The sequence below is a fragment of the Perca flavescens genome, chromosome 6 (genome assembly GCF_004354835.1).
Source record: "Perca flavescens isolate YP-PL-M2 chromosome 6, PFLA_1.0, whole genome shotgun sequence".
In the NCBI taxonomy this organism is placed as follows: Eukaryota; Metazoa; Chordata; class Actinopteri; order Perciformes; family Percidae; genus Perca; species Perca flavescens.
The window spans coordinates 32,932,096-32,945,319 of NC_041336.1; the positions used below are offsets into that span (position 1 = coordinate 32,932,096).

Consider the following 13,224-nt stretch of genomic DNA (forward strand, 5'->3'; position numbering starts at 1 on the left):
GCTGCTGACAGGCTCAGATTATTATTCTTAGTGTCTGTCAACATTATGGAAAGGATCCCTTCAGAGATGGACCTTTTTTTAAAAGCTGTTTTAAGACCTTTATGTTTAACCACAAGCTCTGAGGTCGCTAGTGCTAAACCCACCAGACTCCAACCAAAACTAGTGTTGTGATGGTTGGAAAAGTGGAAAGACAACCCAAAATGGCTTTTCATAGCTCTATTTCTTTTCTGTCGACTTTGAATGAAGTGGTTCCTGCTTAATACTGGACCAGCGTCAAAGAATTTTGTTCCCATCAGTCACTTAGACACAAAAACATAGGACAATATGGTCCAGGTTGAAAAACCGGTACTTACCCTTTTAAGAGTTGGGTTGTGTGTTCTCTCAAGAACAGATCTGACATGAGCTACGGTATAATTTTATACTAAAGCTATGTTCCAGTTCAGGGGCTGCAGCCTTCGGAGCCATTTGGTCAAGTGTCTCAAAAGAGAGGAAAATAAATAAGAAACCTTCATGTGCATATGAACATCTCTTGTCTCAACAGCCCTCAGCTCAGTCACTTTATAATCCCAGATGGGACAGGGATTTGCAGTCGGAAGCGAGCGCAAGTGCAAATAAACAAAAAGACAACAATCAAAAAAGTACAAAAATGTTACAATATTCAGAACACACGATACAACAGCTGCAATCTCTAAAACTCTAAATTACATGTGCCAGTTAAGCTGAGCTATTGCTCCGGAAACAAAGGAGTTTACTCATTCACCAGTTCACGCTAGATGTTTAAATAGTGAGAGGGTTTGTACGAGGGATGCACCGCTTGTGAAATTCTGGGCCGATGTTTAAAGCTACATTGTGTAGGAATTTCTCCCATCTGGCAGTGAAATTGTATATGACAACCAACTGAATATTACTTTCTAGCCCTTCCTCCTACGGTGGCCGAACCTGAAATCAGCTCTGTCTATCGTTTACACGCAGCTGTTCTAGCCACTCCAATATTAACTTGGGTCTTGTTGCTTTGCCTGTCGCGTTGTCGTTTTAGTTCTCTTTTTCGCGTCCCTGACGAGTAATCTCCCCCTTGTGTTCGTCACGGTGCCAATAGGTGTAAGAGGGTGAAAGGCGGAGGTATGTCCCTCTTTGGCTAATGTATTTTAAAGATGGAGGCGCTACATGGCTGCCACCATTAGAGCGTCCTCGCTAGTATGTATTCTGAATGATTCTGAATGTCAGATTCTACGCTTACGAGAAGACTTTGATTAGTTGGTGGAAGTAATTACACATGAATGAGCACAAAATTGTGAAAGAACAAAGGGGTTTTTGGTAAGAATCAACTCAAAAAATTACACAATGTAGGTTTAAAAAAACAATTTGGCCGATACCAATGTTTTGTCGTTTTGTCTTTGTCGTGTGTAGGTTGACCAGATGAATAAGATAGTGGAGGTTCTGGGGGTCCCGCCCAGCCACATGCTGGATGCCGCTCCTAAAGCCAGGAAGTATTTTGACAAGCTGTCAGATGGCCTGTGGACAGTGAAGAAGAACAAGGACATCAAGAAGGTATTCACACGTTTGTTTCAAATGTTCCCCCTTGAGTCGGGTGTCGTGGCGGTCACATGATGCACATGAAACCACTGTTATTTGCTGTAAACAGCATAAACAACAATGGTGCACATGCTCTGTGTGTCTCCATACTGTTGTTACATTCCCAAGGGAAAGTGAAAAGGTCTTTTAGATGTGTCTGTGAAAAGAGTGTATTATATGTGTATAAGTTACTAAAAGAAATGTGTAAATTATATATATTTTAGTAGACAGGAGGGAAGGAAAAGCATAAGAAGTCTGTGGCTCATCAGGATGGTTGTTGTTGTGTGGATTTTAATTTGTGAGTTCCAAACCTCAGCAACGTGTTGAAACCTTAACAAATATACGCACAGTGTTAAGAACCACAAATATGTGCATGATTTAGTCCCTCGCTGCTTGTGTGTCGTGGTAATGGGAGTTAAGGGAGGATCCTGAATAAATATTTTCTGTATCTAAATATTTGTGTGTGTGTGTGTGTGTGTGTGTGTGTGTGTGTGTGTGTGTGTGTGTGTTTTTCTAGGAGTATAAGCCCCCAGCCACACGGCGTCTTCATGAGATTTTAGGTGTAGAGACTGGGGGCCCAGGGGGACGCAGGGCAGGGGAGCCAGGACACGCCCCCTGTGACTACCTGAAGTTTAAAGGTAAACCAACACTATATTGATCTGCAGGGTTAGACATTGTTTAATATTTATATTTTACATGGATATAAATCCAGCCGGCAGTGATCAGTTCCACATAAACGCTGACAGAAAGCCCTCTAAATATCTGGGTTTTATATATATATATATATATATATATATATATATATATATATATATATTACTTGGACTTTCATTGATCAAAAGAGGTAAAAAGTGGAACAGCACCTCAGGGGCTTAAAGCTTGGGCCTAGGCCGGTTAAACACTGGCTGCGTGGCGTTTCTGTTGCGTCTCAGCTGCGTGGATTTTGTCTGTCTTTACGCACCAGAAACGTGTCTGACGCAGCGCTGCTGCTGCTAGCCTTGTCTGGACACATGTATGTTTCCCATTGATAAAATGAAATACCATGTTAAACATAAATATATACTGATTTGATTACAGCAAAGACAAAGTCGGCAGTATTGACGGCAAAATAGGCTACAGGATATTGCGTTCTGTATTGACAGGTGCAATATTAGAAAATCAAAAATGTATTTTTAAATTACATTTATATCTGCATTTATATCACAACCTAGAGACTTTCAAACATCAACGTGTCATTTATTAATATGTATTCGTGTCTAAATGACATATAAACATCTTTTCCTATTCTATTTTGCCTGTAAAATGCTATCTCTACACGTGTCACGCAGGCAGTGTATACAGTGGGGGAAATAAGTATTTGACCACTTGCTGATTTTGCAGGTTTGCCCACTTACAAAGAATGCAAAAATCTACAATTTTAATCATATGTACATTCTAACAGTGAAAGACAGAATCCCAAAGAAAATTCCAGAAAATCACATCATATGAATTTATTAAAATTGATAACCATCTGATGAGGAAAAACAAGTATTTGACCCCCTGGACAAACAGCATGTTAATATTTTGTAGAAAAGCCATTATTGACCAGCACAGATGTCAAACTGTTTTTATAGTTGGTGACAAGGTTTGTGCACATTTCGGCAGGGATGTTGGCCCCTCCTCCCTGCAGACAGCCTCCAAATCATTCAGGTTCGAGGTTGTCGCCTGGCAACTCGAATTTTAAGCTCCCTCCAAAGATTTTCAATCGGTTCAGGTCTGGAGACTGGCTAGGCCACTCCAGAACCTTGATGTGCTTCTTCTTCAGCCACTCTTTTGTTGCTTTGGCGGTGTGCTTAGGGTCGTTGTCGTGCTGAAACACCCATCCTCGACCCATCTTCAGCTCTCTCACTGAGGGAAGGAGATGTCGGTCCAGAATTCCACGATACATGGCCCCGTCCATCCTCCCCTCAATACGATGGAGTTGTCCCGTCCCCTTGGCTGAAAAGCACCCCCAAAGCATGATGTTGCCACCACCATGCTTGACGGTGGGGATGGTGTTCTTTGGGTTGTACTCGGTGTTCTTTGCCCTCCAAACACGACGAGTTGAGTTGAGGCCAAAAAGTTCTATTTTGGTCTCATCTGACCACATCACCTTCTTCCAGGCCTCTTCTGAGTCGTCCAGGTGGTGAATGGCGAACTTCATGCGGGCCTGTACATGTTTCTTCTTGAGCAGGGGGACCTTGCGTGCGCTGCAGGATTTCAATCCATGACGGCGTAGTGTGTTACCAACCGTTTCTTTTGTAACTGTGGTCCCAGCTGCCTTCCGTTGATTCATCAGTTCCCCCTTGTGGTTTTGGGATGATTCCTCACCGTTCGCATGATCAGGGACACCCCACGAGGCAAGATCTTGTGTGGAGGACCAGACCGAGGGAGGTTGGCGGTGGTGTGGTGCTTCTTCCATTTCCTGATAACTGCACCGACAGTTGATCTTTTCTCTCCAAGTTGCTTTCCGATTCTCTTGTAGCCCATCCCAGCCTTGTGCAGATCAACAATCTTGTCCCTGATGTCCGTAGAAAGCTCTTTGGTCTTGCCCATGGTGGTTATGTTGGATGCTGGTTGTTTGGGTGTTGACAGGTGTCTTTTATACAGGTAACGAGGTGAGGATGGTGTATTTGATGTAGATAATTGGTTCAGATTGGGGCTGTGTCTTAAAGAAAGACTAACTGGCTTGTAGGAGCCAGAATACTTGCTGTTTGTCCAGGGGGTCAAATACTTGTTTTTCCTCATCAGATGGTTATCAATTTTAATAAATTCATATGATGTGATTTTCTGGAATTTTCTTTGGGATTCTGTCTTTCACTGTTAGAATGTACATATGATTAAAATTGTAGATTTTTGCATTCTTTGTAAGTGGGCAAACCTGCAAAATCAGCAAGGGGTCAAATACTTATTTCCCCCACTGTAAGCTCTAACCTGTAAACATGGGAGCCGAAATATAAACGGACACGCCACGCAGCTGACACGCTCGCGCGACGCAGCCAGTGTGCAACCAGCCTTAGCCTCTACATTCAAAGTCAAAAACTGAGCGTGTTTTTCCGGGTTGCACCTGAGGAACCAAAGATTGGTTCCTATTTAAATATAAAGGGCAGAAATTGGCTCTTACATAAACACTGAGAAGGACTTCCTGTCGGCAGGCTGCATTTTAGAGCATCCATCAACGTCTCTAATGTCGGCGTAATGCACCCACGTGTGGGAGCTGTAAACGTAGAAAGATACGAGGGAGAAGAAGTAGAGGTGTTAGCTCGTAGGTTGTTACATTGCGTGGCAGCAGGAGCAGCTCAACACCGTGGTTTATAATAGGTTCACACAGAGGCTGAACACATCTCAAGTGTGTGGCGAAAGTACCCCGGGGACTCTTTGCCACCACGAATGTGGAAGCTGGCTCCCTATTTCTTCATCATCATCATCATCATCATACTCATGGTCATATTTGTCTTCTTCCAGACCTGATCCTGCGCATGCTGGACTATGACCCGAAAAGCCGCATCACGCCATTCTACGCCCTGCAGCACAATTTCTTCAAGAAGACGACAGATGAAGGAACCAACACCAGTTCATCTACATCCACCTCTCCTGCCATGGACCACTCCCATTCAACCTCCACTACTAGCTCTGTCTCTAGCTCTGGTAAAGTACTCCCACTCGGACACTCTCTGTCTCTCCACAGCTCTGGAATTGATCCATCCTCAGAAAGAATGAGCGGTGCTTCCTCTCTACCCCCACTGATGATGCTCCAGTGTCACAGCTGGCACGAAAAGGGACAGATAGAGGGGAACATGTGTCAGTGACAGCCGTGCTGTCCGGTCCAACAGCTGAGCGGGGGAGACGGGGCTTGAGCTTCCTGCCTGAGAAGCCCAGCTGCTGCCTGTTGGCCAGAGCTGTGTTTGAAACCGTTCACAGATCCGTCACAGAAAATAGTTCCCTATAGAGTGCGTTCGCCATTCTGTAGTGGTGTTCGAATTCTCCGCGGTTAATTTCATTCACTATATAGTGTAGACTATAAAATACCCATAATGTACAGCTAAGCTGAGTGTACATATTGGTGTAACCTACATTTTACTCCCGTGTAGCACAATGCAACGCGCTCGTGTTTTCCCGGAGGAGAAGTAGAAGCAGAAGGACCCGCGGAACCTGAAAAGGGAAAATGGAGCGGGCTTTGGTTTCTAAACAGTAACATATATAATATACACCCTTTACTATCCTCCTGAGTGCTCGCTTTGTTTCAGGGACGTATTAGAACGTGCAAATGCTCTGTGGGCCGCACGGTGAGGAAGCAGCGCCGATCACCTGGGCCATTTTATAGGAGAAACAGTGGTGGAAGAAGTATTTAGATTCTTTACTTCAGTAAAAGTACTAATACCACACAGTAAAAATACTCTGTTACAACTAAAGTGCTGCATTGAAAGTGTTACTTAAGTGAAAGTCTGTAAGTACAATCAGGAAAATGTAGTTTAAAGTTTTTGTGTGTTTAATGGTCTAATCATCTCAGCTGGACCTGTCGGCCCTTATATTGTTGGCTAGTTTCATTTAGAATAAAACATCAGATTTGATAAACTCCATGTGTTTTGTGTGCAGGAATCTTAATGTGTAAAGTAACTAGTAACTAAAGCTCTAACAGATGAATATAGTGGAGTAAAAAGTCCAATATTTCTCTCTGAAATGTAGCGGAGTAGAAGTAGAAAGTGGCATGAAGCGAAAAGACTCAAGTAAAGTACAAGTACCTTTTAACATTTGGACTGAAGTACAGTAGTGGAGTAAATGTACTTAGTTACATTCCACCGCTGACGAGGAAGTTGAACTTTTTTGGCTCGATGTGCGACTGAGCAACGCGGTTTTGCGCCGGCGGTGAGTTGTAATGGCGTCTCTTTTGTTTCCAGGTGGCTCCAGTGGTTCTTCCAATGATAACCGCAACTACCGCTACAGTAACCGCTACTACAACTCTGCTGTTACACATTCAGATTACGAGATGACCAGCCCTCAGGTACACACAGCGCTGCATCACTGACGCACTTCACACACACACACACACACACACACACACACACACACACACACACACACACACACACACACACACACACACACACACACACACACACACACACACACATATCTCGGACGTGATATTCACATGGACCGAGAGTGATGAGCTGGACATCTACGGAGCTAGCAAACTAAAAAAACCAACCATTCTCTTGTGAATGTGTGTCATTAGAAAGGTGAAGATGTTTATGGTGTGTTTGGGAGGTGAGCGCTGACATTGATTAGCATGAGCTTATGGTCTGAAACGGCATCTAGCCGCTCTAACCACTGCAGCTCTTGTCTCTGCACTGTTTGGCCTTTTAAAGGCCGTGTTGTCCTAGATGATACAGATGCATGTTGGAAGCTAACCTCCTGAGCACCGCTCCAAACAGAGTTCTGTTCTTGTCCCCTAAACAGGCGGAGAACAGGGCTTCCTGATGTGAGGGAAATATGCTCTGATGCTGTTGAATATCACAATACAAATACCACTTGTGATGAATAAAACATATTAAAGTGTGCTCAGTTCTGCCGCTTTCAATATACTGCTAAAATACTACTTGTTGCTTTCTGAATTAGAAGGAAAAAAAGGAAATTATTTCTAGAGCCCGACTGATATATCGGTTGGCCGGTATTAGGCATTTTCCAAACTATCGGTATCGGCATTTATAATGGCCGATAAATGATTATTTAAAAAATAAAATAAAAATGGACAAAACCCCCTTCAACCATGTCTGTCCACCAGAGGACGCTCTACAACCTCCCTGTTGGCAACACTCTTTGATTTTTGTTGTTATTTTCTTTTTATTCAAAGGACTTTAAGTTTCATATCTTAAGTTTGTATTTTTATACATTTTATTCATCAGAACTTTAATATATTTTGATGTTCTTTTGTGACCATAAATCAAACAAGTTTATTTTTAAACTGCCTTATCGTATTAGTTTAATGAGGACTCAAAAATAACTACAAATAACTAATGTTAGGGAGATCTGTTTATGTTTTGTTGCGCGCTTCTGAATTTTGTTTTTAAATGTATATCGGCCGATATATCGGATTTTTAAATCACCAAATATTTGTATCGATATCGGTCTTAAAAATCCTTTATCGGTCGGGCTCTAATTATTTCCAACATTGTTAATTTGGACAATTGAACATTGAACTGAAGAAGCACAATTAAAAAAAAAAAGAAAGAAAAGAATGCTAGTTACATCAACTAACTCAAATCTCCCAGTCTTTCACGATGTGTGATATATAGTTGATATCGTGATGACGAAAAAAAAAAAGACGTATTTATTGTGCAGCAGAAATGTTGCATTAGGCTCTTTCATGTCCCTGCATTCCTCAGACTGTGTGTGTGTGTGTGTGTGTGTGTGTGTGTGTGTGTGTGTGTGTGTGTGTGTGTGTGTGTGTGTGTGTGTGTGTGTGTGTGTGTGTGTGTGTGTGTGTGTGTGTGTGTGTGTGTGTGGTCCTCTCCCTCCCAGCAGCAGATGAGGATGTGGCCCGGCAGTGAAGGTGGAGGTGGGGGTCAGGACCCAGCATACACCCAGTTGCTGCTCCACAAGCCGGCGGCCTCCCAACAACACCAGCGCCACTTCCTGGACCCGCCCCACCACCCCCACCCCACCTACTCCCACCACGGGAACGGCGGGCGTGGCCTGCGGCAGGGCGGACAGACGGGCATCGGTGGAGGGGGGGGCCAGCAGGGCTCCTCGCCCCAGATGAGTGACAGCATGGATGTGGGCGTGTCCCTAGGGCTGCACCACCTGGGGGCGGTGTCTTCCATGGAGGCCTCTCAGTTTGGCTCCGCCTCCCTGCCCCTCGCTTTGCCAATCGGACTGTCTGCCTTCCGGACTCGGACGGCCCCCACCGCCCCAGGGCCACAAGCCCCGCCCCCTGAGGACTACTACCCTGCCTCCAACAACAATAACCCGGCTGCGGGGGGCAGAGGGAGGCCGGACTCAGACGAGGGACCCGCCAACTCTTGATAAAACCTGAACCATGCCCTAAAGCCATACAATTTTAACTACAACTACTACAACTACACACACACACAGCCAGAGTTCAGAGACAAAGAGGCAAACTTTGTGCTGAAGGAGTTTGTACTGCATGAGAGGAGGAGGAGCAGGAGGAGGAAGATGCTGGGAAAACTCTCCTTTTTATCTGCTTTTTAGTTTGTTGTCTTCTTTCGACGCGACTGTAATTGGAAAAGGAATGATTGTTGATTGTTGTTATTAATATTATTATTATCATTGTTGTTGTTTAATATTATTTGATTTTTTTTTTTTTTCTCTCGGGTTTGAGGAGTTGTGTGTTCTACTTGGTTGTTGTTTAAGCCTGGAGAGGAGGAGGAGGAGGACGAAGAGGAAAGAGAGAGGAGCCATGCTTTCCCATGTTTGTCCATGTGGTGGCTGGGACGCGTTTCATGCTCAACACCGGTCAGTTCTGACATCAGTGCATTCATATTCACGGTCCCTGGAGACGAGCAGTCTTAACACACACACACACACACACACACAGTCCTGCATCAAGCAGACAGAAGCTGGTTTCAAAGTGAGAAAGCACCAACACGTGTGATTCAGGACTCATGGATTCTCTCTCGTCTGTGTTCAACTCACTTTTTCTTCGAGTTTGTGTCCTTCGCTCTGTCAGCGTACGGAGGGAGGGGGGGGAGGCAGGACACTGACGCTCGTAGGGATCTCCTCCTCCTCCTCCAGCTCTCCCTCCCCTGCTTCCTTCTTCCTCTCCTCCTCCTCCTCCTCCTCCTCCTCCTCCTGTGTTTCTCCTCCAGACAGCTCCTCCTCTCTGTGCTGCTAATCACCATGACAACTGGTCCGGATTGCTGCTAAAGATCCAACACAGATCAATAAAGAAATAAAAAGAAATAGAAACAGAAATAAAAAAAAAATTAAAAAAAACTTTTTAACCCTTCTGCTTAAGAGAAAAGGATAAAGTAAGAACCACTGCATCTCAATGTATTTATTACTATTTAACAAGAAAAAACAAACTGAAAGTAACCCTTTTTTCTGCTCTTCTTTGTTTGGTTGCCTTCTTTCTGCAGGTGAGCTCTGATTGGCTATTGTAACAGTGACAGTAACTGGTGACATGGGAATGCCACCGGTTGTGGGGGCTGGGTGGAGGGGAGGGGTTTGGGGCAAAATAAAGTTGGATATATAATAAGAATAAAGAGTATACTTTTGCACACCAAAGTCAAACAAACATCAGATCTCCGCTTTTCTTCCTACTAATCTGATCAACCGCCTCATGACCTCATGTCTTGGCAGGATGAAGCCCAGCGGCCCTGTGGGACGCTTGGGGTATGGGGGTGGGGGGTGCTCCACGCCTCCTGAAGGGACCCCGCACCGCTCACATCATGGGGACATATCTTAAAGTCTTCAATATTCAAGAAATAAGACGTCAAATAAATGACGCGATTGAATACACATAAAATGTACAATGAACCGTGACTGGCTGTTGCTTTGGTCTGAATGAGCAGACAGCCAATCAATAACTGCCAAAGACTGTTTGAATTCATTGTGTGGTCCTTCGGGTCACCGGGACCCGAAGGACCACACAATGAGGGTTGTGTACTTCCGTTTATTTTGTTGAAAATTGCTCTCTAAACCCTGTTTCTTGTAAAGTAAGTAAGTAAAGTTTCTAGAGCACATTTAAACACAACCAAAATGCTGTACAAACAAGCACTAAGGTACTGTATTAAGTGGTCCTTCGGGTCACCAGGACCCGAAGGACCACACAAGGGCTAAAACAAGAGCTTGGAAAAGAATTAAATCAAACTGAGCTGCGTCAAGGAAGCAATAACCTCTCACGGTGGACTGAGCTTTAAACCGTAGTCCATTTACTATCTGGTCGTTGATTATTGTTTAAAAAATCCTGGTTATTTCAGATCAACAGCCCGTTGACATCCGACCGCTGGGAAGAGAACCAAGTCCTCATTCCTACAGGATCCTGACACCGACATGTTTACTCAGTAATAAAGAGCAATAGAGTGTGAAAGGTCACTCTTAGTTCAGACTAACACGAGGCAGCGTTGTGATGGAAAGAGGAGGTAACGTATATCCATCCATCCATCCATCCATCTTCGTCCACCTATCCGGAATCGGGTCGCATGGGTAGCAGCTCCAGCAGGGGACCCCAAACTTCCCTTTCCCGAGCCACATTAACCAGCTCCAACTGGGGGATCCCGAGGCGTTCCCAGGCCAGGTTGGAGATATAATCCCTCCACCTAGTCCTGGGTCTTCCCCGAGGCCTCCTCCCAGCTGGACGTGCCTGAAACACCTCCCTAGGGATGCGCCCAGGGGGCATCCTTACCAGATGCCCGAACCACCTCAACTGGCTCCTTTCGACGCGAAGGAGCAGCGGCTCTACTCCGAGCTCCTCACGGATGACTGAGATTCTCACCTTCATGACCATTGGTGAGGGTAGGAACGAAAACTGACCGGTAGATTGAGAGCTTTGCCTTCTGGCTCAGCTCTCTTTTTGTCACAACGGTGCGATAAATTGAATGTAATACCGCACCCGCTGCGCCGATTCTCCGACCAATCTCCCGCTCCATTGTCCCCTCACTCGCGAACAAGACACCAAGGTACTTAACGTCCTTCACTTGGGGTAAGGACTCATTCCCTACCTGGAGAAGGCACTCCATCGGTTTCCTGCTGAGAACCATGGCCTCCGATTTAGAGGTGCTGATCCTCATCCCAACTGCTTCACACTCGGCTGCGAACCGATCCAGTGAGTGCTGAGGCCAACCCTCACCTGAAACAAATCTGACTTACTGCCGAGAACCCGGACACAGCTCTCGCTTTGGTTGTACAGAAATTGGATGGCCCTGAGAAGGGACCCCCTCACCCCATACTCCCGCAGCACCTCCCACAGTATCTCCCGGGGACCCGGTCGCCACGCCTTCTCCAGATCCACAAAACACATGTAGACTGGTTGGGCATACTCCCAGGCTCCCTCCAGGATCCTTGCGAGAGTAAAGATCTGGTCCGTTGTTCCACGACCAGGACGGAATCCGCATTGTTCCTCCTCAACCTGAGGTTCGACTATCGACCGAACCCTCCTTTCCAGCACCTTGGAGTAGACTTTACCGGGAGGCTGAGAAGTGTGATACCCTGTAATTGGCACACACCCTCTGGTCCCCTTTTTGAAAAGGGGAACCACCACCCCGGTCTGCCACTCCTTTGGCACCGTCCCAGACTTCCACGCAATGTTGAAGAGGTGTGTCAACCAAGACAACCCCTCCACACCCAGAGCCTTAAGCATTTCTGGACGGATCTCATCAATCCCTGGGGCTTTGCCACTGTGGAGTTGTTTAACTACCTCAGCAACTTCCACCAGGGAAATTGACGACAATCCCCCATTATCCTCCAGCTCTGCCTCTACCATAGAGGGCGTATTAGTCGGATTTAGGAGTTCCTCAAAGTGCTCCTTCCACCGCCCTATTACCTCCTCAGTTGAGGTCAACAGCGTCCCTACTGTACACAGCTTGGATGGTTCCCCGCTTCCCCCTCCTGAGGTGGCGAACGGTTTTCCAGAAGCACCTTGGTGCCGACCAAAAGTCTTCTCCATGTCTTCTCCGAACTTCTCCCACACCCGCTGCTTTGCCTCTTTCACGGTAGAAGCTGCAGCCCTTCGGGCCCCTCGGTACCTTGCAAGTGCCTCCGGAGTCCTCTGGGATAACATATCCCAGAGGAGATAGACTCCTTCTTCAGTCGGACAGCTTCCCTGACCATCGGTGTCCACCACGGTGTTCGTGGGTTACCGCCCCTTGAGGCACCTAAGACCCTAAGACCACAGCTCCTCGCCGCAGCTTCAGCAATGGAAACTTTGAACATTGTCCACTCGGGTTCAATGCCCCCAGCTTCCACAGAGATGCACGAAAAGCTCCGCCGGAGGTGTGAGTTGAAAGTCTGTCGGACAGGGGCCTCCTCCAGATGTTCCCAATCTACCCGCACTACCCGTTTGGGCTTACCAGGTCTGTCCAGAGTCTTCCCCCACCCCCTGACCCAACTCACCACCAGATGGTGATCAGTTGACAGCTCCGCCCCTCTCTTCACCCGAGTGTCCAAAACACACGGCCTCAGATCAGATGAAACGATTATAAAATCGATCATTGACCTTTGGCCTAGGGTGCTCTGGTACCAGGTACACTTATGAGCATCCCTATGTTCGAACATGGTGTTCGTTATAGACAATCCATGACTAGCACAGAAGTCCAACAACAAACCACCACTCTGGTTTAGATCAGGGAGGCCGTTCCTCCCAATCACGCCTCTCCATGTGTCTCCATCATTGCCCACGTGTGCGTTGAAGTCCCCCAGCAGAACTATGGAGTCCCCCACTAGAGCCCCATACAGGACTCCACTCAAGGTCTCCAAGAAGGCTGAATACTCCAAACTCTTGTTTGGTGCATATGCACAAACAACAGTCAGAGTTTTCCAGAGTTTTTTATAAAATGCTCTCATACAAAGCTGCAGTTAGTAAACTTCTGAAAACGTTGAAAGAAACTTAGAAAATGTTGAAAAAAAGCTACAAAAACATTGGAAAAAGGTCAAAAATTGACAAAGAAAATCGGA

At 45.9% G+C, this 13,224-nt stretch overlaps 1 protein-coding gene across 2 annotated transcripts in view; it reads left to right on the plus strand.

Annotated features, from left to right (window-relative positions):
• dyrk1b (dual-specificity tyrosine-(Y)-phosphorylation regulated kinase 1B) overlaps nucleotides 1-8,663 on the plus strand; it is a 68,978-nt gene extending 60,315 nt beyond the window's left edge. For both annotated transcript variants that reach the window (XM_028579962.1, XM_028579961.1), the window contains exons 9-13: nucleotides 1,408-1,548; nucleotides 2,090-2,210; nucleotides 5,056-5,238; nucleotides 6,489-6,593; nucleotides 8,102-8,663. In XM_028579962.1, the coding sequence (XP_028435763.1) occupies nucleotides 1,408-1,548; nucleotides 2,090-2,210; nucleotides 5,056-5,238; nucleotides 6,489-6,593; nucleotides 8,102-8,616 (1,065 nt within the window). In that variant the 3' untranslated portion in view covers nucleotides 8,617-8,663. The remainder of the gene's footprint in view (nucleotides 1-1,407; nucleotides 1,549-2,089; nucleotides 2,211-5,055; nucleotides 5,239-6,488; nucleotides 6,594-8,101) is intronic.
• The last annotated feature ends 4,561 nt before the right edge of the window (nucleotides 8,664-13,224 follow it).